Below are 27,975 nucleotides of genomic sequence, written 5' to 3' on the forward strand. Positions count from 1 at the left end.
AAAAGAACATGATGAGAAAAGCCTTAGCACATTAAAAAAAACAACACTAAACCAATCTGTATTTAAAAATAGTTTATTTTCAACTTCACCGGAATATTAAATTCATAATAATTGGGATTTAGAAACCCCTTGAACATTTAGATGTTCTTGAGGTTCTGTTTACCACTTTTACATAGTATATCCACATTTAAAACAGGGGTCTAGTCTAAAGATACATATGTTCTGTCCAGTAAAAACAAATATTAAGTTAAAATCAAAATACTTTACAAAAAATACGAAAAATAAGGTCTTGGCCAGCAATAAAAGACCTTGAAATGAAATGACATGGCAACAAAAACAATGTGATGCAATGTGGATGGAGTGGTACACCAGTAAAAACTCAACTCAACCGAACTCAACAGATTTAATCAGAGCAGTGCAACATGTGCTGTCCACAGAAGGAGGTCCGGGGGTACTGCAACTGATCGAATGCATTCCCAAGTACCGGACAGCAGGATAGCCCTCCTCTTCTTTTCCACAGTACTTTACATTACAGGTCAATGTACTTTTTTTTTAATGGTGGCACCAAGATGCATTTAAGACATGGTGGAGTTTGCATGCCCCATATAGGAAGCATGTGCAGCCTTCATGATCAAACTGTATGATTACACTGGGAACCGGTGATAATTAGTTTAAAAACTATGATGCCATTGTAGAGCCACTGTTAAATAAATAAAAACGTGTAGACTTTGAGAATAAAGTCATTATTTGTAGAGAAAAAAGTCGTAATACTTGAAGAATAAAGTTGTGCTATTTTGAGAACAAAGTTAATAGTAATATTTTAAGGATAATGTGGTGTACTACTAGGGAAATTGCATTATTAAGGTCAAAGACTTTATTTAAGAATATATTGTATTTAACGTTCCTCAGCATCCCTCATTTTAGCACACTGAAGTTGCTTTCCTTCTGTAAACCCATTGCCCTTAATATTTAGCCTTTTAATGGCAGCAATTCCACTTTAACCTTGTAATTTTATGACTTTATACCCAAAATATTATGACTTTAATCTCAAAGTCTCCCGTTTTAATTTTCAACACTGGCCCTAAAACGGCATCATAAAAACAGAAAGACAAAACCCATAAAAATGGGTGACAATGCAGGCAGTGTTTTTCCTTCATTATGTTACGATAATAATAAAAAACACCAATATGGTGTATAAAAGTCAGAGAACCAGGAGCAGTTCTCAATAGAACCACCTCTCCCAATTACTTGTATCCTATCCATCCTATGACCCACAGATCCATTACAACTGATTCAGCAGTTCATTTCATTCAGACTAATGTGTTTCTTAATCTAACTTAATCTAATAAATTACAGCTATATTATTCCAATACTAGAAACAAACCCCTGCATAACTTGGCAACTATCAAGAAGTCTTCATTAGAAACATCTATAAAAACCATCTATCTAGACCATTTTTATGGAGTCAGCGTACAGGAATTTTAAAGCAACAGTCCGAAGGTTTTGGGCACTTGGGGATTTAGAGACCTCTGTGGTGAAAGTGTGTAATTGCACAGAGCATGTTGAATAGTACTTTTAATTTAATTTAGGCTAAGTTTTGTGTTTTTGAGCATATCGCTTAGTTCAATTGTTTTTAATTTATGACAAACTGTCAAAATGTAAAGAGCATCTAAATCCAACAAACCTACCAGACCACTCTTTTAATTCTTTTACAGAATGAATATATTGTATTAGTTCTTGTTAGGTCTGCTCATGCCAGGACACTGATAGCATTAATTTGAATGTTTTGTTCCCTCACAACTCCTCAAATTAAAAATCTTAGGGACTGCTGCTTTAATAAACTGTGGATGTTTAGCTTTGTTTTGGTCAAAACTGTCCACAGCTTCTTATCTTGACGTAATACTGACTGAAATGCACTTCACAGTTCCATTTTGATGAGAATATCACCAACAAAACCTTTGTGATGCTTCACATACATGGAAGAATGCAAGGATGCTTGTATGATCAAGTCTGGCATGAGAAACAAAAAAAAGTCTTCAAGTTTGTGCAAAATGTCCAGAATTTACCAAAACTAACAACAACAAAAAAGAGAAGGAAGAATAAAACACAGTAAACTCTCACTGAGAGTTTTTTTTTTTTGTTTTAGTTACATAGGTCCATGATTTCAACCGGTATAACTCAGGTCTTAGGTCAGGTCTCTGTGTTTTCTTCCTTGGAGTACTCCTCTACTAGCTGCTCGTAGGAGTGGCAGTGATCCGACCTGTCCGTGAAGACGGAGCCGTCAGATTCGGAGCACTGCTCCTCTTTGGAATCGGTCTCTGATTCGACGTTTTCGTCAGACGTTGAGAGTTTAGGCTTTGTGTCGTCATCATCATCATCCTCCTCTTCCTCCTCCAGGTTGTTGTTCAGAAGATTCTCCTCGTCGATGAAGGTGATGTTGGCATTGGGGAAGATGAGTGGCTGGTACTCTTTGGACTCCCACATGTTGCACTGTCCTCCAGGTCCAAGATTTCGATGTTCTTCGCCCGCTTCTTTATCTAACTGATTTTCGTACATTCTTCCAAGGTCTGCCTCCACATCTCCATCACCCTGCATCTCGTTGAGCAGAGGTCCTCCCTCCTGCCCAAGCAGGTAACTCTTGGACTTGGAGAAGGCCACAGTCACACGGTCGCTAAAGCTGTAGCGCCGTTTTTGCCGAGGAGATCGGTCCAGGTTAAGAATAGTATTTGCGTTAAGAGGAACAGCATCGTTGCAGCTTTTAGATCGGCTGAATTCTTTAGACTTGTTACCGGCGACGCCATTGGCACACTGTCCTCCTCCTTCCTTCTTGGCGCCGATCTGCTTGATGAGGTCGTTATAGCCCTCCGGTCTCTTGCTCAGGAAGCTGAATATGTTGACTTCGTTACCGTTGGCTGGCAGGTGCAGGGCTTTGTGGTTCTCTTTGTAGTGCCGCAGCTCGTCCAGCGATAACTTGCGCCGCTTCCGCCGCTTCTTCAGAGCCTTGTGGGCCTCGATGACCATCCGCACCTTCCAGTTAAAGAAGAGAGACAGCCAAGCCAAGCCTAGGTATATCCACACCTCCACAAAGTAGCGATAAAGAGTCGGGTAGTCTGCATTAGGGTCCACACCTACACAGGAGCAAAAAAAACACATGGAAAAATCATTACACACTACAAAAAGTTAAAGAAACAGCTTTACAAGATAATCTTTCAAGCATGAACTTCTTTGAAATGCTTTGACGCTTTGAGGAAATAACATACAGCAAAATCCAACCTTTGTAATCAAGCAAGATTACTAGAAAGGCTGTAATCATAAGTAAACACCAAGAAGCCCTACATAATAGAAGGGCACCTTGATTCACGGAAAGTGGCGCAAGTTCATATATTTGAAGGTTTCCAGCCACCACACATATATATATATATACAAATATAAACAGAGAGAAAGAGGGTTTATGGACTGTGAAGGTTGTGAAGTGGAAAGTTAGCATGAATTATAGTCCTTATAGTATAGTTATACCTACTATACTTAGAATTATAGTAGAGTTGTACTTAAAAAGGAATCAACTCATAGTAGGCCTGTTACGACACCATTTTTTGTTTGGATGATATCATGCCAGAAATTATTGCGATAAACATTATTATTGTCATTAAAATGATAATAGAATAGCATACCAAAGCAATTATATACTTTAAAATACAATAACATTTAAATAATATGTATTTTTCCTTCATCTACTGCAGTCCACACTGTTTGTATGGAGTCACAGTTTTTGAAGCACTGATTGGTCATTTGGCATGACTGGCTAAATTACTGTTCACTGTTACATATGTGAACAAACTATCAAATGAACACAATAGACACAATATCAGGATTATCAAATATTATTGAGGTCATGTCCATTTATTGTATGATAAATCAATAATGTAATTATTAATAATTGTGACAGGCCTAACCCACAGTATTGAAACTTGGTGGGTAGTTGTGACAGACTGGCCCCTTGTGCTTCCCAGTGGCCCTTTCACTCCAGTGCATTATTTTAACAGGACAATGCTAATCCAGCATCATAGTCAGGCCTAACCCTGATTAAAAATAGTGTAAAATGCTATTCAATGCGCTACCAATACTCCACTGCATGGGATGGATTATTGCAAAACACTATTAAGAACCTCTGCAAATCTATGCTGGTATGTCTGGCATGTTGTGTTACATATGTGGTACACACTACTACTGTTTGTGTAGCTCAATATAGATTTTTGTATTTTATTCTTGCTGGTACCTTTTATCTTCCTTCTGAATAACATTGCAAATCTGACACCTTTTTCCGGGTGCAATTACTTTTGCAATTATTTCTTTGACAATGAGATAAGTGTTAGAAAAGAATCACAATCACACACACACACACACACACACACACACACACACACAGATATACAGTAAACACAATTACCTGCTACAAGATCACCAAATCCAATAGTGGTCAAAGTCACAAATGAAAAGTACAGCCCCTCTATGTAGGTCCAGCCCTCTTGAGACATGAAGACGAATGGAGGAATAACCAAATGAACCAATACCCCCCACAACAGGAAGATGGCTGTGCAGGTGAACTGTGCTTTCCGCTATAGAGGGAGAAAAAGAGAGATATTGAGGTATTTTTAGTAAATATCAAAATTTGAATTTAAGGTTTTCTATCAATGATAACAGTTTATAGAGATGTGCAGGAGATGTTCTGCTTACCAGTGTGACTCCTCTCTTGGTGAGATACTGTCCAAGATGTTTTGCTCTTCCACCAAAAAACTTGCCGAGTTCACTGATCCAGGTGAGACAAAGTGGGACACCAAACAGTCCATAAAAAATGCAGAAAACCCGTCCTGACGGTGTTTTGGGGGCAATATTGCCATAACCTAACAAAGGAAAAAAAAGACAAACGGTTAATTCCTTTAGGTTGACTGTAGGCTACTTACCAAAGTCATAGAAAGTCACTCACAGTCATAAAAATTACAACTACAATGACATGCCAAAAGTCATGGGACAGCAGTATAAAACATAAATAACTATTAGACCCTTATGTGAGCACAAACTTCAGTTCTTTCATCTCATAACATACATCTATGCATTAATCTAATAATTACAGTCATTTTCATAGGCCCTATATTAGAACCCTGTGGGACTCCACAATACAAGATAATGGTTACCATATATTTTTTTAACTATACGGTGCACTTAAAATCCTTTTATTTTCCTCAAAAATCGACAGTGCGCCTTATAATCTGGTGCATCCTATGTATGAATTTTACCAGGCAGGTATTAAGGAGCAGTAAAGCCACATCACTGAAGTACAGCATTATAAGGCTGGGTGCAGCAGCATTAGCTTTAGCCGCTAACCGCAGTGCTAGCTCTTTCGCAGTTCAGAGGTAAGTATATTGGACTGTAGTCTACGTGTTTGCCAAAACAAGTTATGTGGGTTGAACCGCTAGCTAATAGTGCCTTGGCTTACTGGAAACTCAGGGTAGTGCTATCAGCCAGCATGTTAGCAGCTAATGTTAGCTGTGGTTAGCAGCTAATGCTAATGCTGCTGCACCCAGCCTTATTCCTTATTGCTTAAGATACTTCACTGAAAACTCACCCTTAGACAAAATATTGGAAATCGATGCTTATTGTAAATAAATAGAAGTGCTTTATTCACCCAAATAAACTGTTTTCAGGAGAGAAACCTGTGTAGATTTTGAAAGACTTTGAAAGAAAAAGTTACAGTTTTGTTTACTTAGGCGCTTCCCCTGCCTCCCTATCAGAAAGGAAACATGGCGACTATCTTCCTTACTTTGATGTAGGCAATCTTACTAGCGTCGTTTAATGTGCCTTATAATCCAAAAATAAAGCAAGAAAATTGATCAGAAAAAAGTGCGCCTTATAACCCAGTGGACATTATAGTCTAAAAAATGAGAACAAATTCACAATATCTCCTGCATTATGATTATTACAGGCTTAGCTTGGGAACACCCACACCTGTTGTAAGGTCTTATCTTGTGTCTGAGTTCGGGCAGATATTTAACATTCCTCAATCCACAGAGTAACAGTGTATCAGGAATATATCGCCCACCCCTAAAATAATATCACGATATGTCATGGTATTTTCACGATAACGATACTCTTGGCGATATGACAAAAGACTGAATAAAAAAAAAAAAAATTAAGAATACACTACTGCAACTAAATAAAAAAACAATATATATATATATATATATATTATTACATATAATATGATATTGCACCCCCGAACTGAGATATTAAAAATACAAGAATTATATCCAATTTGTAACAGAAGTAAATATCGTTCACGATATTTAAAAATTATTGTGTACGATACGATATGGCACACCCCTAATCAGGAATTCACCATAGTACTCATTACTATCCACATTGAACAGCACAGTTTGGTTAATTCGGTGATGATTGGTGGCATCTGGCTGGAACTGTCCTGTCCCATGAGATATGGCATATCAGCATTTATAAAACCAATTATATTCTGAGAGTCTGAGAAGAAAATCAGAGCTCGTTTCTGGAGGAAACAGCCTCTAATGCATCAGCTCACACCGGCCTATCACGCAATAAACTCTCATCTTATCTTCATGTTTGTCTCAGAAGAAGCTACATCTTATCAGAGAACAGTACTGGACATTTAGACTCTGGAGCGGCAAAGCAGTCCACCTTTGAGAGTGATCAGCCCACGAGAACTTTTAAACAGGTCATTACCAAGTGATTACAAACAGATTCTGCAGATCCATAGGGAATAAATAAAGCTAACTACTTCCTGCCCTATTTGATTAGTTAAGATAATCAGACCTCCCTCTGTTTATTCCCAAACAATAAACAGATTAGGCAGATTCTCTCTGTGAAAAGGAAGAACTGGACTATTACCTATAGTCGTGATGACTGTAGCAGCGAAGATGACGGCGTTGGGCCAGTTCCAGTTGTTGAAGGTTTTATCTCCCGTTATGGTGACACCTTGTCCAGCAGCTTCAGACACCACCTAGATTACAACAGATAAACAGAAAAAAGACTGTTTAAATCCAGCAGGCCCTGTATGAGGTACACTCTAGTATATTAAAACCCACAAAAATATATAAAAATATAATTTGCAATTGTTTAAACCTTATGAATGTTGTGTAGACAATACACAATACATTCATATATAAAGCATTTAAATTAAGTCCAAACAAATACAAAATGTTGAGGACCATGAATCAAGTTCACACTAGTGTAATGTGTTTACTCAATGCAAGCTCTTTGTTTATAGTTTTTGTAAAAATGTATATGCATTTTTTTATTTTATGTCAGTCAACTGTATTTTACAGACTTATTATTATTCCTGTAAAATACAAAACAATTACATACTATCAAACTTAAGCAGATTAATATTTAAGTCACATACTGTATGTGTGTGTACATCCAATTAATATTGTGTATACTTGTGGGTTTATTTTTATATTTATTTATTTTTTTATATTTTATATATTATTTATTTTAGCTACTCTTATTATTGTCACACCACATGGTATTCTTAATGATACTTTAAATAACAAAATGAGAATACATGAAAACATATATAGGAGACGTACTACTTATATATTTGTAATTAAATGTAAATGTAAAACATTTTAACATGAATTATTAAATAATGCCTTTGGACAGGAGTCATGTCAATGATCCTTTAAATTCTAATTTATTATACCTAGGTTTGTCATGAACAACATTATTGAAAATGTGTGAAGGTTTTGCCCAAGTTTAGTTTTAAAACTTTGGTTTTAAAACTTTGGTTTTATTTTATTTTTATTGTCAAATATCTGTTCTAAAAAAAAAAAAAACCACTATTCTTTAAAATGGTGTTACTGCATGATTTTATAATCATGATCCGTCTAATAAAAACCAAATAATACATTTAATATTTTAATATTTTTTAACATTTAGTTTAGTTTATTTCGGTTTTGCAAAACATATGCACACGTTATTAATATATTTAAAAAAAAAAGAAAATGATAAGAAAAGAAAATTAATATACATTTATTATATAAGTGGCACAAAAAGCACTCTTATATACCAATAATATTATTTAATCACAATTACTTCTAGGAAAATATATAATCCAAAAAAGCTAGCAGAAAAAGACAGACAAGGGCTAATCATATCAATAACCCAAGTCTGATTAATAACTAAATCACAGCAACAAGCCGCTGGATGAAAGACTCAGGAATGCATGGTTCAGATCAGCAGGGACTTGTTGTGTCTGAGAGCAAAGCCTGTACCACATCCTTCCTGTTAGAAACTGACATTATCAGCAGGTCCCTGATGAGGACAACTGTGCCAAACAGGCCACTCAGGGACATGAGAGGACCATCCCTCACCTGAAGGGCTTTTGGCAGCATCTCTGAGCCTTCAGCACGCAAAGCTATCAGAGAGATGCAGCAGAGTGGAGCTTGATTTGTCCCTAAACAGCTATTCCGCAGTTGTGTAATCACAGATGAAAGAAGCAGCTGGGGTCTGGTTATGGCCCGGGTTCAAAACCAAACGCTCCCTCCGCTTAAGAAAATAAACACATCACTTGGAGCAGCTGAGCAAGTTGATATGAACTCCATTCCAATACAGTGCTGAACACAACTGTATATATACACACACTGTACGTCCAAACATTTGTGAACACCCCCACCAATAAATGTATTCAGCTACTTTACAGTATATTTCACAGTATATACAGGGGTTGGACAATGAAACTGAAACACCTGTCATTTTAGTGTGGGAGGTTTCATGGCTAAATTGGAGCAGCCTGGTGGCCAATCTTCATTAATTGCACATTGCACCAGTAAGAGCAGAGTGCGAAGGTTCAATTAGCAGGGTAACAGCACAGTTTTACTCAAAATATTGCAATACACACAACATCATCGGTGACATACCAGAGTTCAAAAGAGGACAAATTGTTGGTGCACGTCTTGCTGGAGCATCTGTGACCAAGACAGCAAGTCTTTGTGATGCATCAAGAGCCACGGTATCCAGGGTAATGTCAGCATACCACCAAGAAGGACCAACACATCCAACATGATTAACTGTGGATGCTGTAAGAGGAAGCTGTCCTGAAAGGGATGTTTGGGTGCTAACCCGGATTGTATCCTAAAAACCTTTGGTTTGGTAACATTTTCTCTGGACTTCCATAGGGTTTTGTTTAAGGGCCAATACAAAGTCAAATGGGTTAAGAAACCATTAAATAAAATGTTTCTACATAGCACACAAATGGGAGAATCATTTCCTCTACTACACAGAACCAATCTAAAGAATATAAGAAGAAACCATGTGTCTATATGATGGATGGGTACTGAGCTGGATATCTGGAAGGCTTCCTCTTTAAGCTGGAAGACCCACAGACCTTCCCCCAGCATTTTTATAAACATAGTCCTTGATTGGACTCAATCAAGCAATCAAAGATTTAAAAAAAACACACACTACACACAGACTGGTACATATTCTTCTTCTAAAAGTATTCCAGACCACTTACAGCCGCGCGTCATTAAATTCCCGAAATGTCTCAATAACAAGGTATTGCAAAATTGCTAGCTTCAATAGAAGAACATGAACTTGAAACATAATCAGCTCTTCAAGCTTTGAAGTCCAACATTTCCTCCCTTGTGTGAGTAAAGCCCAGCTCCAGTCTGAAGTGTAAAGCGACTGTGCACTCCCCACTGCAGCATCTACACATTTCAACACTCAGTGTTGAATGCAGCACAGCGTTTTTAGAGCACAGATGCTGAGCAGCTATTAAAAATGAAAAAATGAAGCAGCCTGGAGCGGCCAGTGTCTGGGACTAGCGGCAGGGCTAGACAACAGATATCTTAGGCTAATAAATCACAGCCACATCCTCTGTCCCAACAGTCCCATCAACATCAGTAAAAGCAGCGACAGTGAGTTATGACGTGCAGTCTCCGGCCCCTCCGTTACAGGCTTCTCTGCTGCGTGAGGAGCCTTTGAGGGCCAGCACTTGTTCCATCTGCTGAAGACATCAGGATGAGACCCGGACACCGGGCTTTACGAGAGTCTCCATTTGGTGTGGCGAGGGAGCGTTTTTAGACGTTATATGAGATTTGTGTGAATTACAGCTGAGAAGAAGACGACACCTGTTGAGAGTCTACGCATGTTTTCAGAGCAGGAAAAAGGAAAGTTCCTTCAGCCAGCTGGAGGCTAAAAGCACAACAACATATGCTCGTCTGACAATTCTCCTAAAAAGGGATCTGAAAATTCGCCTGCAGACGTTTTGCAAGTCTGTGCTTTTCCGAATACAGAAGTGAGAAAGTGTTAGGAACAGCAAAAGATTGAGAAATTGGAAAATAATCAACCACAGATAAAAAAAAGAAAAAGAATAAAGCTCTTATCTACTAAGTCGTAATTAATCAACTGTTTACACATTACCGCATTACAGCACTGATGACTCTATGAAGCAAAAGCTTTCAGAAGTGGGTGTGAATAGACTGGGAAGAGAAACGTGTGGGAGTTTGGCCAGAATGAGTGTTTACAAATTGAAATGTCCTTGAACTAAACACACTGCGCATTCAATCATTCCCAAAAACGTGCTTGAGGACTGTTGAAGAATGGACAGCTTAAGGGAAGTCCAGTAAATTTGGGTTACTCTGGCTGCATGTTTAACAAAATCTAGGCCTTGGGTAATGGTTCTCAATAGCCAGAAACAGATTACTCAGGGGAATTGCTTAGGTACTCATGTAGTTAGAAAAGCTTTTGCACAAGTAGGAAATTTGGGATTTTAGGAAAAACTGACATTGTGATATTCTGCTATTCTGCAATATTTAAGGAAATACAGGGATTTTCAATAGATAGACATTGTCAGAAGACAATGATCCAATTTGTTTTAATATTAAAGCAACAGTCTGTAAGTTTAGGGGACTTGGGGATTTGGAGACCTCTCTGGTGAGAATGTGTAATTTCACAAAGCAAGTGGAAGAAGTAGAAAACAGTAGAAATAATACTGTTTTCAATTTAATAGAAAAATATTAGGGACTGCTGCTTTAATAATGAATTATTAATAAAGATTAAAGTTAAAAATATATTTTTTATATATTCCTTATGGAAAATGACCTATTTTCTTTTTGGGAATGTTTTTTATGCATCAAGCTGTATCATGTTTCAAGTTGTAATGTGACTTAGTGAAGTATGATTTATTTGCCAGGCATGACATTGCACATCCTGCAATGTATGATGCATGAATGCATACATTGCAATTCTGAAACTATAAATATATATATATATATATTGTGCAGCCCTAGTTTGAAAGCATCTGCTTTAATCAGATTTAAAACCCAATGATAACTTGTGTTGGAACTGTGTTGGGCAATATATGAAAAAGAAACATCCAAGCAGAATAGAGGATGTGTGGACAGCAGTGAAGAATGTGTGGAAAGATAATTTCGATTGTTATAATAAAGCCTTGTGGAATAATATGATAAAGCAGTGTCAGACGGTCATCAAGGCCAGATTAGGACGTACAAAATACTGATAGACATATTTATACTCAAAGTTAAATACAGATAAGGACTAAGCCCCTTGTCCATAATATGTTCATTGCCTAAATTTAATACAAATGCTTTTGAAAGCATTAGAATAAAGACAGAAAATCCTGTCCATACTATGCTTTTATATTGCCCATATTTGTGCATGTTCTTTAAAAACTTATGAATATAAATTACGCTTTGTCAATACTTTATTCGTATATATTTTACGAGAAAATGAATGCAAAGTCTTCAAGTCTTCTCTAAATGCTTATGGATAATGACAAAACATTGCAGTAACTGTAGTATCTAAACAATTAGCTTTAAACATAACCAACAAACTTTGAATTTTGCTGATTCATCAAATACGATCACTAAAAAAGTCTTTCCACAACATCCAGCGCATCCATAAAATGCACCCTAAATGAGAAGGGGCCATTCAGGAAGCCAGTGTTCACTTCACTGTTAGGTTTAAATCCTAGAAGGCGCCCCAATACTTTAATCAACAGTGTGTGAGAGTGTGTATGAGTGTGTTAAAGCAGGGAAATCACCAAAAACATGCGGAGCAATGACATTCCACTATCCAGCAATGACGAAATACTCCAAGCCATTTTTTCTAAGAACTCACAAACTGATAGGTTTATCAACAGGGTGTTTGCCCTGCACACCTGCTGAGAAAGAGCATGAACAAGACAATGGCCTACATCCTCGAACCACAAGCCTCGGAGGGGTCATCTGCAGGTCACGCTGGAGTCATCCCGGGTCAAAAAGAGTTAGCCAGCAGTCTGAGAGACAGCTTTGTAAGGAGGAGAAAGTAATGGTGTGAAAGGTGAAAGATGTCACGCACATGCTCTGATGATACCTGCTGATTATACTGAGGTCAGACGCGAAACGGACGGTAGGTCAGACTTCAGGGTTCAGCAGTATAACAATACAACAGTAATGAATATCATTATCACTATACGAAACACACTTGAGTGACGATCGCAGAGGACCACTCCTAACGGGTGATGTTTATGACATTGCCCTAAGTGCAATCCTCAACAAAAAAAAGTGCAAATGCAACAACTCATACCAACAAAAGTATTGGATGGAGCGCCATCATTCCAGAGAACACAGTTCTACTGCTCCACAGCTCAAAGTTGGGGGCTTTAAACTCCTCCGGCATATGTACGACATTATCCATTGCGTCAATAGGTTCATGTTCATCAATCAAATTCTTTTGGCAAAGAGTCATCTTTTATAAAGCTTCACATTCCTGCAGCAGAAGTTCCCTTAATGAGCAGCAAGCCCTTTCTAACCCTCAAAATATCTCTACACTAACAAGAAATGAAAATCACTAGGCATCTCACGATACAATATTATCATAATATGTTGCCCATAGTAATGATGGTATTACGATACTCTAAAATACTTACTCTAAATACTTCATGCCATCTGTGTTCTTGAAGAGGACAAAAAAAACCCTCCTAAATAAGCAAATACCAAAACGTACGGGTTTAATAGTGTCAGTTTCACAGAATGCACCATTAAAAAAAAATATGTATATGTGTATGTGAAGTCGGCCACCGCCTCTTTTTGTACTGTTGCTGATGCAGCATTACCGAATAGCCTGTGCGTTTGGAGAAAAGCGTAGCGCCTTGGCTCTGATACATCAGCTCACAGATGCCTTGTGCTGATCGACCTCACCCTAGAAGTGATGAGAGGAAAGAGTGGCATCTACCCACCCAGAGAGAGCAAGGCCAATTGTGCTCTCTCAGGGCTCCGGCAGCTGATAGCAAGCTGCATGACCGGGATTCGATCCAGAAATCTTCCGACCATAGTGGCAGCCCTTTACACCGCTGGACCACTTATTAGAGCTTCTATGTTTTAGTATGTTGTAGCCACAAAATGGTAATGTTTTAGAGCCAGATAATTACCGTTTACAGCTATATTTTAATGTTATTAAAGATGCCTGGTCAGCTTTTTAGTACAAACACACAGTGTTTCAGCAGAGTTTGACAACTCAATATAATAAGCCAATAAAAAGGTGCCCAAATGTCTGATGGGCAAAACAAAGAATCTGCTTCAACGATGACAAATTCACCAGCAAGAGTGAAGAAATCCTGTACGCAACATTAATAACAGAGGACGAATCTGAAACTCCTCAATATCCCAAAGCCACAAATGCCACAACAGCAATTGTCCTGCTGCACACTGGCTATACGCAATGCATTTGTCAAGCGTCTTATTAGCCTTTCCTCTGGGCCAGAACCACCCTCGCCCTGAAGCGCCCGCACTATGACGTGGGTTAGAAAGCATGGCACAGCGTCAACAGGACGGCCTCCGTCCCCAAGACTCTCCAGCTTTCCACAGCGTCATGCTGCCATCAGCACTGACAATGAAAGGTTTCCTCCACATGCCCCGAAACCACTTTTGAGCTTAGTGTTACTTTAGTGCCCAGCCGCCTGCTGCCCAACTGCTGTCGCATAACCACCAGCCTCTGTAGGCTTTCTTCAGAGCCAACCACACGGCCAGAAGCTGTTGTGAAATTAAGCGAGAATCAGGTCCCAAGATGACTGGAAATCTCGAAAGTTACACATAGCTTTAGAGTGGGAGGTGGACCAGGAATTATTTAGTCTAGCTCTGGACCATCAAGACAAACACTAGACCTTAGTCACTGTTTGGTCTGATGTTTGGAAGGTCATGGTAAAGCGAGTGGTAAAGCTAACACGTTCATTTCCTTATCTACTTCCCGAAGGTCAGCTCTCAGCTTTTTTTAAAGCATAGTGGCACGGAAAAGACATAGCAGAAGAGCCAAAACACACATACGCACAAAAACAACATGAGGAAAAGTTTGCACTGATCTGATAATTAACAAATTAAGCTGGATTAGGTATTAATAATGAGATCGGCCTATTCACTGAACTAGTTTTTATAACTACTTACCCAGAGCCCTCAGCCTTTCGTCATCAACGATCAGAGAGTAATCCAGCTTGGAAAAACAGTTCTTCAACCTATTGAGGCTAGCTGCTCTACCTGCTACCACTGCAGCTTCAACAGCCTGCTGGGTTTGGCTGTTAGCATCATGGCTATCCCATTATTCTAGCGTTGATAACTCAAGATCAGACCAACCTACAGACAAGTCTAACCAGCAGTTCCCTCAAAATCCACTAATTTTCATAAATCGTGATTAGCTTAAGCCTCTCCAGATCAGTACTGAATATCACCTTATAAACATAGTTTATGTACAAAATTGAAATAAAAAAGACTAAACGGTGCATTCCTAGAAAAAAAGCTACAGAAACCATAAGTGTTGGAATCTAGGATTTTTATGTATTTATTAACTCTAATGCATAAACTTCAGAATTTATTATTTGCTAACCATCTGGTTAGTCCCACAGGGTTCAATTTGAGGGTCTATTAAACTGATGTTAATTATGACAGCATTATAATTATATAAAAATGACAAAATGTGGGCTTATAGACAGGGTGTAATAGGCTAAGTAGTTTAGAACATCTATAAAAGTACTGCATCTCCAGCATAATGTAAACTTTTGTGTTTTGTTTTTCTTCTCAGCTTCAAAGCCAAGCCAGCACTGATATCTCACTGTAGGCTATTTGAAACATTCAGGCAAACTTACATCAGTAGAAGTGAAAGTTCACAGGCAGCGGCGATTCGAAGCCCGGCGCAGTGCTGATAAACAGCATGCGGCAAAACCACAATGACAAACTCCAACTGTTATCAGCCAGCTGACTCTGTGGCGGAGGGATCTACACTGCGGGTAGTTTTCCATTCCTCAGTGAGGGGACAGCACAAGGTGCCGAGGAACTTGAAACAGCTGCTCAGAGGGACAGATTGAATTACTGTAGCCTCAAACAATGGAGCCATTTTCAACAGTTTCATAGTCAACTAAACAGATCTGCAGCCAAACGAACATACACTGCAACATCAAGGTCTAAAACAGGCCCAGAAACATGGGCTGTAGTTTAATATGACGCAATAGACTGTGACTTTGATATTGCCAAACATCTGACATTATAAACATCCACAAACCCCTCCACACCTACGTGACCCGAGATATCACACTCACTGGTTTTATCACACTTACAATAAAATGAACACAGTTATAACTGCAGACATGTACTCTAAACAAGCCCATACAAACTCATGTTAGACACATGCTCAAGCACAAAGTGTTAAATCAGCAAAATCAGCACACACACGGTCAGATGCCATCCTGTCATTACTGTTGTGAAATTGTGAACAGCCAGCCACCGCTGAGTCAGACTGGCAAAACGCTGACAGTGAGAAAGTGTCTCTCAAATTTTGAGAAACTAAACCAACATGTATTACAACATGTATTTATTTTGTTATTAAATTGTATTATTATGATTAAATAATATTTTGAAATGATAAAACTACATATCATTATATTGTGATAATTGTATTTGTTTTGCTACATACTGTATTTTATTTTAACTGCTGGATTACAGGCACTAAATATGCTGCACTTCTCTGTGGTAGTTTTTTGGTAGATGTTTTATTTTTGTTACACTATTATTGTTAATAAAACAGTTACTTTTTGTTAGTTCAATGTTTTAATGTCATATTGTAAAAAAAAAAAAAAATATATCGCAAGAATACCCTATAATTTCATGATATATTTTTAGGACCATTTTGCATTACTCTACTTGTAACTTTCTTTTAAAGTTGTTCTGCATTATTTAATCATTTTTTCAATTAAGCACTTTAGATTGCCTTCGTGTTTAAAAAAGTGATCTACAAATAAGCTTAATACTGGAAGATACATCTGCTCAAAATTAGTACAGCTTTTTACTAGATTTTGGAGATTTTTTGTTTTGAGCATTTGATTGATTTGAGCGAAAAAATTAATTAATAAATAAAAAGACTGGATACTGCTCAGTGCTGGGGGCTTGGTAACCCTAACACCCATGTCATGCATTAGGCATGTCAGCTGTGTGTGCACATTTGCACACCTGTGTCAGCAAGGGGTGCAACTGGAAATAGCTGAATGCATTTATTAGAAGGGGTGTCCAAAAATATTTAGACAGTGTCTAATAAATTTATTTATTTATTGATCATCACTGCCATGAATGAATGAATGACCTTTCAATAAATGTCAATGTATTTAATTTTATTTCTTGTTGGAGCATTTTCCATTAATCATGAAACCAACTTAACCCATTCAGACCTGAATTTTCTCCAGTGAGAAAAAAAGTAGGAATAGAAATGCAGTTTTCTGTCTGTAATGCACAGAAAAGAAACCTCTAATATTCTACTATTAAATCTATAGTAAACAAATAACAAAGAAAAATATTTTTTTCCATTGCATTGGAAGCGTGTGTGTAATATTTCATATTTTATAATTTTATAGTTTCATTAGCTGTTACTTTGCATCAATGGCTGTAATACTACAGTTTTTTACAGTGCCGTGAATGGAAGCAAGCTCTACTGTTTCATTGCTTTATAAACTAGTACATTGGCTGATTCAAGGTCTATTAAGATGGACATCACCTCTCAAACATGATGTCGATTGTAATGGAAGCAGACTGAAAGGGTTAAAATTATGATAATTGGTTAAATTGTTCTAGGAATTGTTGCTACAATGCAGAAAAACTACTGTACTTTAAAAAAAGTTAAATTTGGCTCTATGTTGCATCAAAAAGAGCTGAACTATTGATGTTAGTAAAAGCTGTTTGGTACTATACTAGGCCCTGTTACCAGGAGCCACAGCACAAGGCTTAGAGGAGACACCCTTGGTCCAGCTCAAGGTCTAAATCACGTTAGCCAAAACATATTGGCCTGCAGTCGCTCCTGGCATGCAATTAAATTCATCTCAAGGAGACAGATTGCCTTTAACAATAAACAAATCCATTCAGACTAATAGAATCAGTTATTGTTTTCTGGGAAAGCTTTCACATGCATTCTATTTGCGCTGGTTAATTTACAGCGGGCAGGAGCATGATGCGCACTCTGAGTCACCAGGATGTCAAACTAAAGCAGTGAGGACAGTCACGGCCCTGCACACTGCTGCTGCTTTAGCTTTAGTGCTGGTAATGGAAATATGGATGTACTTTACTGTAGATGGATAAAGAAAGACTAGAAATACTCAGTAATGGTATAAAATAGAAAAAAAATTCCAGATACAAAACATCCATCTCCAAGATGCAAACATCTTCTAAATTGTAAATAGAATGTAAATTTATAGTTTATTCCAAGTATTTTAGAAATACTGCAGTCCATAGGGGTCACACAATGTAATAAAAAAGGTTAAAGCTATTTTAGAGCATTTCTATCTGACCATTAGTTCAGAATTATTAACAGATCAGTTATATGGTTAGAATGATGGAGAAACATTTTCATTGGACAGCAGCAAAAACGCACTATAGTAGTATTTTCTAGAAAATTTGTGATATTTTCTAGAAAATATCACAATAATTCAGTATATATTTGCTCTAACAATATTCCTGGCGATATGTGAAATATAGGTAATACTTTACAATAAAAGCACATTAATTAACAGAACTTATGACAGAATATATCTACTAATGATTGACACTAGTTAAAACAGTATTAATCTGGACATTAGTGATGTCCCAACACCAGGAGGGTAAAGACTAGCACATGCCTCCTCCGATACAAGTGAAGTCAGACTGCTGCTGATGCAGCATTGCCGAGTAGCATCACAGCGAGCTTGGTTCCGATACATCAGCTCACAGATGGCTTGTGCTGATCGACATCACCCAGAGAGAGCAAGGCCAAGTGTGCTCGCAGGGCTCTAGCAGTTGATGGCAAGCTGCACGAATAGGATTTGAACCAGCAATCTTCCAATCATAGTGACCGCTGAACCACACGGAGACCAACTAAACTTCTTTTAAGCAAATTACCATTGTAATAACAATATGATTTTTTAAAAACAAAATAAAAATATTTTGATATTATTGAGTCTGATACGTTATGACACACCCCTAAAGTACAGGAGGGGTTTTCACAAACAGTTAACCCTGTATTCTGTTTCAGTGCATATCATTTCCTCATAAAGGACATCATATCTTTACAAAGTTAATAATCGACAGCTTTCAGTCTTCCAAGGAATGCAGACATGAGGAGCATCCATGACTGGATTGCTTCATCACCACCCATAAACCGTCTAGCTAATCTGTAACTCCAGTCGTTGGGCATGTCCTCGCCGTCGAAATCTCTGGAAATTCAAAACGTTTTGTGGTTCTAATGGCATCTGTTCATTCTGCCAACGGCTGCATGCCATGCACACCCACAAACACACACTCTCGAATGTAGACTTTTATGATTGTTTTGAATGGTTTAACTTACTCCATTTCAATGCCACAAACCACTTGAGGAGGAAGCGGTGTTTAATTTGCGATGTAGAGGGTCAAAGTAAACATGTTTTTCCATTCCAGTGAAGACAAGGTGCAATGTCAATCGCATGCTGCAGGGTTATCTTGATAAGATATGGAAGCCCAATGCCAGTTTAATGGGCAAGGTGCTTTCTTTACTTGAACTTCTAACCTAAATGCAACAGAGGCATTTAATCACAGAGGCTGGTTACCTTTCTTTTCCTTTGGTGGCACTAATAAGAGCCAGTTTCATCATGTTTTTGATGGTCTTTGTGACTGCACTTGAGGATAGTTTGAAAGTTCTTAAATCTCTTAAAAAGTATCATCTCTTAAAGTATTTGTCTTTAATTAGATGAGTGGTTCTTGACATAATATTTATTAGAACATTACTCAAATAGAGCTATTCACTGTATACCTGTAACTCTACCTGTAACTTTACAACTGATGCTCTCAAATTTTAAATGCAAGTAATTGACTCTTGAGGAGTTCAAACCATTCTAGGTGACTCTACCTCAAAAACTGATTAAGAAAATTCAGTCAAGCTGTGCAAAGCTGTCATCTACGCAAGATGTGCTACTTTATAGAAGAATAGAACATATTCTTGTTTTTCTTCATATTTTGGATGACTTTGGTATTAATCTAGAATGCACATTTTTTTAAATAATGAAAAAACACTTTATATAAAGGTGTGTCCTAACGTTTGACTGGTAGTATATTTTAGAAATTTAAAATAAAACACTGTTAATGTGCCAGTAAAAATCAATCTGACATATCTAATGAGCTGTCAAATCAGTCTGTCCAATAATTTGATTTAGCCAAATACACTGATCTGACAAACTACCTTCTACTACCAGATCAGGAGAATCTCTCCCTATCTTTAATAAACTCCTGAAGACAGAGCTCTTCAAAGAACACTTACTCTCCTAACACCTCTAACTAACTACCTACTTTATCCTCATTTTCTTTCTCTTCCTCCTTTCCTCCTCTATCCCACTATTCCCCTTTGGCCTCCTTTAGTTTTTTTTTTTACCTTGAACTTCTATTACTCTATGTACATCATTATTGTAAGTCGCTTTGGACAAAAGCATCTGCTAACTGTAATGTAATGTAATATAACGTAATCTAACAAAGGTTACGAGACAGCAGTCTGTAAATGAATCCTCAAATGTTACCTCAGTGGAGGGCTTGGGAATGTAACTGTCCCATGACTATTGGCATGTCAGTGTACAGGCCTAATCACTGTGTTTTGTTAACAAAAAGCTGAGAAAGGAACTGTACAGTATGTACACCCACCATTTATTCAAGTATTACAAGCGTTTGCTTGTTCTCGTCGTTTAGATGTTCTTGTATCTGCGACATGAGTAATTTGTTTAACGTACAAGAATGTTACCCCTCAAGGCAACGTTCGGCTGCCATCTAGGTTAATTATTTACCTGCCTTACCAAGGAGCACAGGTGTGACTGAATTTATGTAAAACAGTGGCCTGCCCAGCAATAAGACTGAGACTAACTGTAGCACAAGAGGGGTTTAAATGGTAACCTCCCTCCATCATCAGCATCATTAGCATGGGATTGCATTGAAAATTTAGACTTTTAAATCTAAGCAAACTGACTTGACAAAAGCTGACAGCGGTGCTTCATCATAAATCATAAAGCCACAAGCATTAGCATAAAACGGTCTTGAGAAATGGAGAAGAAAATAACAAACATGATCTGTATTAATGTAGGAATTCAGTTAACCACTAGACCAGCCTGTAATCACTTTTGGCGCTTTGTAATAACCGCACCGCAAATTTAATATTCTCTGCAGCGAGCGGCGCATTCAGGAGGTGTTGCTTCTGGTAAAAGTTTGTTTTTACTCTGGTCTGGAGGTTTTCTAATGGTATTTAGTTCAAACTCCCCCTCTTTTTTACAGGGTTTGTGCACCACTTTAAAAGTCAAATTTAATGCTTTTTAAGGCCTCAATAAATATAATTTAAGACCCAAAAATGTAGTCATAATTTGTCTGGCAGAAAATAATTTACTGTATTGGAAATCCAATTATTTTATTCAATTTTCTTTCTTTCTTTCGTTTCTGTGATGGAGAACAGAGATGCTAATTTTGGTTTAACCCTACGTAGGGTGGGAGACCCCAGAGGCACTTACCAACAAAGGGGGTCTCCAACTGCAACGTTTGAGAACCGCAGCTGTAAAATGCAAAATGCAAAACATTGTACAACATGACTTCTGCCCTGGTAACATTAGCTAACTCGCCGCTAACGTTAGTATGTTAGCTAACTCGCCACTAGCCACTGTCCCTGGTAACATTAGTTAACTCACTGCTATTGTTAGTATGTGCTTTCAAACTGGCATTAAACACACCGTCTAAAAAAATTAATACCTACTGCAAATTTACAGTAAATTTAAGACAATTTAAGGCCTTAATTATTCGGATTTTAATTCAAGATATTTTAAGACTTTTTAAGGACCTGCGTTTTGTTATCACTTAAATTATAGGCATATTCTGGTCTATTATTTTTTTAGAGTATGCCCCAATTGTGTACTAAATATTAAAAATAACAATTTTAGTCTGAAACCTGAGATAGATAAAAGTGACAAATGTGATACACTCAAATATCCAAAAATACATTCTTTTAAATATGGTCTTGAGTTTTTATTATGGTATTTAGTCCAAACCTCTCACAGCTGATATACTGTAGAAAGGTCCAAATTATCCAATAGGGTACAGTGGAAAAGGCAGAGTTGCAGACAGAGCTTGTTATGAGTGTAAGTTTCTCTATTACAGGAAATTCTCTGCTTTCAGTTAATGATCTAAAAGAAGAGCCATTTCAAAGAAATGAATCATTCCATGGTGTTTTTTTTTTTACACTTATTACCTAGTTAACTAGTTCTTAGAGCCAGGGCACTCAGTTCACAGTGATCAATTTTAAACATTTTTTAATGTTTATATAAAATATATCATATAACATGCCTTTTGTGTTTGCAGCATTTGTTAAATTAATTGTTTAAATGAATACAACTGTCAGGATTTTCTCTGAATTAACATATTGTTACATTAACTCTGAAGTACTTTTTTGTTCATTTATACAGATTTTTCTGCATGAAAGGAAATAAATCTTAAAAGTAAAAAGTGATTATGCTGGGAAAATATATGTGTAGTTTAAAGTGTAATAAATATTAATAGTCAAATTATGTTAGTCTTATGTTAGGAACTGCATTAACTATTAAATGCATCTGTTTCAACTGTTTTAATATGCTGCAATTCAGCAAATACGCATGTTCCTAGAAGGCACAACTTTTAATCTAGTAACAAAATCAAATGTTCTGATCCATTTTAGTGTACATCACAATTTTTTGCAGTAATTGCTAATACTAAAAATAGTTTTAAAGTGTAAAGTATGTAGTATTGATAACAGTGTCAAAGTTGAGTATAAACATAATTAAAAAGAAGAGCCTTTTCAAAGAAATGAATCATTCCATGGTGTTATTTTTTGACACTTATTACCTAGTGAACTAGTTCTTAGAGCCAGTGCACTCAGTTCACAGTGAAACGGTCACAGCGAAACGGTCACAGCGAAACGGTCACAGCGAAACGGTCACACTCTGTCAAACAGTCTTAATACAAAATTAGCAACTGAAAATCATAATGAAACCAACTCAGATAACTGGTAAAAGTTCGTTTTAACGCCTAAATAAACCTTCTAAACACACACAGTCTTCATACACAACCTTCCAAACCAATCCACCACCAACTCAACTGTGACCAAAGAGAATAAAGAGAGCATAAGGAGAAGTGGAGAGAAGAGGGGGATGGGGGGAGTCTGCTGCTTTCAATGGAGCTTACAAATAATTTTTCCCCACCCTCTTCTGCCACTTCTTGGGTGAGGGGAAGTTTCGGCAGAAGTGTGGACGCTTCATGAATTATGCAGAAGTTTCAGTAAGCGCTTTCTCAATGGCTAAACAGCTCTGGAGGGCTAAATGGGCAGGACATGTTCCGACACGTCCTTTATGGCATTCAGTAGATTCTCTTTGTGCCATTTTCTGTGCCTTCCAAGAAATCTTTGGGTTCCTTCACTTCATTGAGTTTAGGTCCTAAACTATGGAATTAAATGGCTTGAAAGGTCTTTAGAACATCATAGTTGAGAAATCCAGGTCCTGTTCATTTCTCAGAGCATGGGGTCCAATCTGGGATGAGATTATTCCATTTATTAACTTTACTAACAAAAACAGATCCTAGATCAGCACTCTGATTCTAAGAAATCTCTGAGAAAACACACAACATTTAGGGTAATGTAGTTCTTGCTGTTCATCAGTGTTAACTCAAGTGTCAACTCAAGAGTCAAATAAAGGCAAAAACACTTTTTTAAATGTAGGATATAAAAATTAAATATACATAATCCAATTCAATATTATAATTATCATAATTCAAAAGGTGTTTTTGCTTTGTAATACTATTATATTATCATTAAACTGACTTAAACTGACAATGTTGTTCATTGCAATAGTCTCTGGCACAATATATTGGTCAAACTAACAAAAAAGGTTATTGTGATGGGTCTAGCGAATTAGTGAGTTGGAATGCTGAAGTTTTTTCTTTATTTACTATGAATTCTGTCACTGTCCAATGAAAAACAAGTATCTCCAAAAAAGCAACTTTACAGGAGAGACAAAAAAACCTTCTAAAATTTCAATTTAAGCCAATGTAAAGAGAGTTAACTTAGTATTATTTATTTGAAGTATTTCTAATGGTCCCTTCATCAAGAAACTTTGGCACAGTGTAAAGGACAGTTAGTGTGTTCAAATTATGTAGTAACCTTAAAATCGACAAAAATGGAGATACTTGTTTTTCATTGGACAGCGATGGTTTACTGAAAAAAATACAGATCCTAAAAAAACTACTCCTAATCTAAAAAGCTTTATGGATACCTGAGCTGTGTCCAATTTTGAAAATGTAATGGCAAATTTTCAATGCACTGTAATAAACAGTATACAATGACCCTATTGAAAAAGATAAGACCCATAATAATACCCATAATAATTGCTTTGTTTGGGTTGAAGGAAAACCGTTGGTCATATTGTTTATGCACCACAATCTGCTGCTCTGCTGCAATGAGCAACCCTGTTGAATTCTGTTCATTATAAAATGTTTCTATATATTAATCTGGATTTCCACATAAAGGGTAAGGGAAAAGTACTAAAGTTTTAAGGGTACGTTTGACTAATACAGGGAATCCACTCTTCTCAGAGATTGCAGTTCAGAGAAATTAGCCATTCCATGGTGTTTTTTAGACACTTACTACCCATCTTAAGCACTTCAGTCACAGTGATAATAAACGGCTGTGTTTCAAGTCTCTTGTTCTGCTTACTGGAGTCAAACCGTCAGGTTTAAAACATCTGCAACAGGAAGTCTGAATGGTTTTGACCCAAAGGTCAGCAGAAATCTCAGTTGTGCAATTCATCTGTTTCAACTGCTTTGCTTTAGTGCTGTAATTTCCCACATCCTACTGAAGCTGTCCTGCATGTTGTTAAACAGTGCACTGTTCAATCCTTTAGACCTATCTGAATTACAGGGTTGTACAGGGTCTTAATTTGTGATGCGTATTGTGGGAAACACCAAACTTATGTATTTCATTTCTTGTTAACTTTATATTAGGTGTATTGAATGCTTTATGACTTGGTTTCCATAGCATGTGCAAATTCACCTTCATCATTAGGCTTTAAACCCAAAGAAAGATGAACGCTACGTTTAGATAGCCTTTAGCTTTGATTATGGAATGCATTCACTGTGGCATTGTTTCAATAAGCCTCTGCAATGTCACAAGATTTATTTCAATACAGTGTTGCATTCATTTATTCATTTTTCACCAAGATCTTGTAGCATTGATGATGGTAGAGTCTGACCGCTGCACAAAGCAGCTCTTCTCCATCCAGCACATCCCAAAGATACTCAATGAGGTTAAGGTCTGGACTCTGTGGTGAACTCTCTTAATCCATGTGTTAAAATAAGGATTTCATGCTCACTCTTTCACAATTCCATTCCCATGAATCCTGACATTGTCATCTTGAAATATATTAAGAAAAAAATCCATTGATGGAATAACCTGGTCTATATTCAGTATATTCAGGTAATCAGCTGACCTCATTCTTTTAGCACATACTGTTGCTGAACCTAAACCTGCAGACCAACTGCAGCATCAATAAAACCTCATTTACTTACTTAAATCCAGGTGGAGACTTTTTTTGGCCAGGCAGTGTATTTAAGTGACATTTTTTAACCATTTAAATTTTAAATTTAAGTGCAGATATGGTGAGATTGTATGTCCCTACATTGTTTAAGCTGCATGAACAAAAATGTCAGAAAACCTCAAATCTGATTTGATCCTGATCTACTAGATCAGGTCAGGATAACCTTGTTATATGGTAACAATACATGACACATCTACACCCATTTAATACACAACAGACAAAAGTAAAGCAAAGGTAACAATGAGTATAAAAGAGTGAACAATAAAACTATTCAAGCTTTATGAGGTGCCTAACCCACCATAACACAGAGCTCGTGGCATAAGGCAAAAACACAAGTAACCACTAAACAAGACACATGCATCACATTACAGCTATACAAGGTCCTTAGCAGCCCTTAGCAATCTCATAAAGAGGAACTGCAGAGGCAGAACTGAGCCTTTCAGTAACTGTTAGAAGGGACGGTTGTGTTGTTCATCAGGTGCCACTCCAAGCAGAGAACAGAAGTGTTTTATTTAAGAATGTACTGGAATGTTATTTCAGACCTTGGATATATTTCAAAAAAAGAAAAAAAAGAAAGAAACTGTCTAATAATCATTGTCATTACTTTACTCTGTCTGACTGATAATGTGATGCAAGTACAGGGCAATATGGCATAACTTCACAATGCTTGAAAAAGTTTTAGGATGCTTCATGTAACAACATTGATTTCTTGCATTTTTTATTGTTCTTGCATTTGTAGTTATTTTTGGATCCACTAATAACATTTATTTACAACTATTTTATTTTAAAATGACCATTTTGTCCACTTATTTTTATTTAGAATTAAACAAGCCACTTTTGTATGAACATGTTACTTATATAGACTGGGTAGCATTAAAAAAAACAATACATTAACACTATATTAACACTGGAAACACCTTTATAACTAGCGTGGCTAATGGTTGGGGGGCTAAACTGCTATAGTGTGAATAGGCAATTATGTAAATATTTATTTGATTTGATAACCTAACAAAACCAGTACCTTAAAAAATAGGCTTTCTTTAGTTTTATAGTTTTGATGTTCAAACTACAATTTAGTTTTCATATATGGACTATAAAGATGGAGGGGGGAGGGGGTGTGTGTATTTTGAAATTTTGCCAGTGTTTACCCATTACATCAAACCATTTGGTGTAGAAAAAGGTCATGCAAATTTGGTTGAGAATAATAGTTGATTGGGCTGCACAATATATATTATTTAATTTACTCCAATCTTCAATACACAGAGGGTGTAATTAGTAACATGACATGCATGATCACTGTTGGATTAAAATATGGAGAACTTTGGTGACAATTCCTGTTTTTTTTTTTAATACTGAAACATGTATAGTAGTGCACATCAAAATATTGCAAAGGCGAGTTTTTTTTATAATATTGTGCAGTGCTTACATGAGCCCTTTAATAGTACTATAAAAATAGCTAATCTACTAAAACAACAAATAAAACAGAAGTAATTGTGCTCTTTTGGCCAAAAAAAAGTTAGGCTACACAAAGCTACTTAATACAGCTGAGTATGACATGACAATATTTACAAGAATCGATTATGATTCTGATTCACAATTTTTCCAAGTCCTAATTTTATTCATTTTTTGATATAATATTGATTCAATTACATATGTTTATGTTTATATGATTCTATGATAAACATAGACATAGATTAATTTGAATGGAAAAAAGCTCATTTTAACGGGGCTCATAGTTCTTAAATTCTTAAATAAAATCAGCAATACCTACAGGAATGTTTATTGTATGTTGCAATTCTGCAATTCTTCACAATACTATTAAAATTACTCTATCCTCAGCCCTATAAGACTCTATATGTTACTTCTGGCTTTGTCTTCATTCATTTATTCTGAGTCTGGGTCTGGTTTCTTGCACCTGTTGAGCCATTGTTTGGGAGGAAGTGCAACAGACTGGAAGTAGCAGTGGTGGAAGTCTGAAAGGGTTAAATTTAATGAAGAACGAATGATAATCTCAGAATTTGAATGAATGGTGGTGTTCAAAGTTCTCAGACTCTTCAAGGACAGGCTTTTTAATTGTTTGGGGAGCTTTCTTTTGATGGGATTTGTATGTTTACAAAGAAAGCTGAAGTTTCCAGCTGTAGAAAGCTCTGACTCAACTGACTCAACACTGGAGGCACCCAAACACTGCATCTTCAGCTGTGTACACACAGTTGGTGGCTCCACCAAACAACACACCACCAGACACTTTTAGACATGAGAAAAAGTGGAAAAAGTGAAGGAGACAGTGAGAGCCTACCTCCAGTATCTTGTCCAGGTCATATTTAGTGAGGCAGGGGTAGTCTTTCAGGATCTTCTCCTTCTTGTCATTGTACTGGTCCACTGCCAGCTTCCAGTTGGGCTCCTCCAGCACCTGGAATATCGCTGCCCCGATGGACAGGTAGAAGATAATAGCCGAGGTCAGCAGGGGACCCTTATCCACCATAATGGAGCCTCCACCCTGCCCATCCACCAGCACCAGCCGCTCTAATTACACGCCAAAGCCCCCGGCTTTCTTTCTCACGAGCTGTTTGGGGGAGGAGGAGGTCCAAGCCCGTCTCGGATCCGCATGAGAGCCGCTGAGCCCCGCTGAACTGTGGCCGGGTGGGGCAGTAACAGGGCAGGACAGGGGCAGTAACGGGGGCAATAACAGGGGCAGTGGAGAACAACAGCAGCAGCAGCAGTGGGTTAGTGGTGTTATAGAGTGCTGGAGCCGGTGCTCCTGAACTGTGAGCTTTTCTGCGGCCACGTGCACAGCTGTAGCACCGATACCGTCATTAGGGAAACGGAGG

The 27,975-nt window shown here is 37.3% G+C and overlaps 1 protein-coding gene across 1 annotated transcript; it reads right to left on the reverse strand.

Annotated features, from left to right (window-relative positions):
* Positions 1-57: 57 nt before the first annotated feature.
* On the reverse strand, positions 58-27,943 carry kcnk5a (potassium channel, subfamily K, member 5a). The gene is made up of 5 exons (XM_007248450.4): positions 27,444-27,943; positions 6,916-7,027; positions 4,735-4,901; positions 4,448-4,616; positions 58-3,128 (listed from the first exon to the last, which is right to left on the reverse strand). Exons 1-5 carry the CDS (start codon positions 27,627-27,629, stop codon positions 2,191-2,193), a joined length of 1,572 nt encoding a protein of 523 aa, XP_007248512.3. The 5' UTR covers positions 27,630-27,943; the 3' UTR covers positions 58-2,190.
* Between the last annotated feature and the right edge of the window lie 32 nt (positions 27,944-27,975).

The sequence above is a fragment of the Astyanax mexicanus genome, chromosome 14 (assembly GCF_023375975.1).
Source record: "Astyanax mexicanus isolate ESR-SI-001 chromosome 14, AstMex3_surface, whole genome shotgun sequence".
NCBI classification, from domain to species: domain Eukaryota; kingdom Metazoa; phylum Chordata; class Actinopteri; order Characiformes; family Acestrorhamphidae; genus Astyanax; species Astyanax mexicanus.

Coding starts and splice junctions, on each gene's coding strand:
- kcnk5a (XM_007248450.4), bottom strand. CDS start 27,629: ATGGTGGATAAGGGTCCCCTGCTGACCTCGGCTATTATCTTCTACCTG. Junction 7,028..27,443: donor ACCTGGACAAGATACTGGAG/GTAGGCTCTCAC, acceptor GTTGTAATCTAG/GTGGTGTCTGAAGCTGCTGG. Junction 4,902..6,915: donor TACAGTCATCACGACTATAG/GTAATAGTCCAG, acceptor TTCCTTTGTTAG/GTTATGGCAATATTGCCCCC.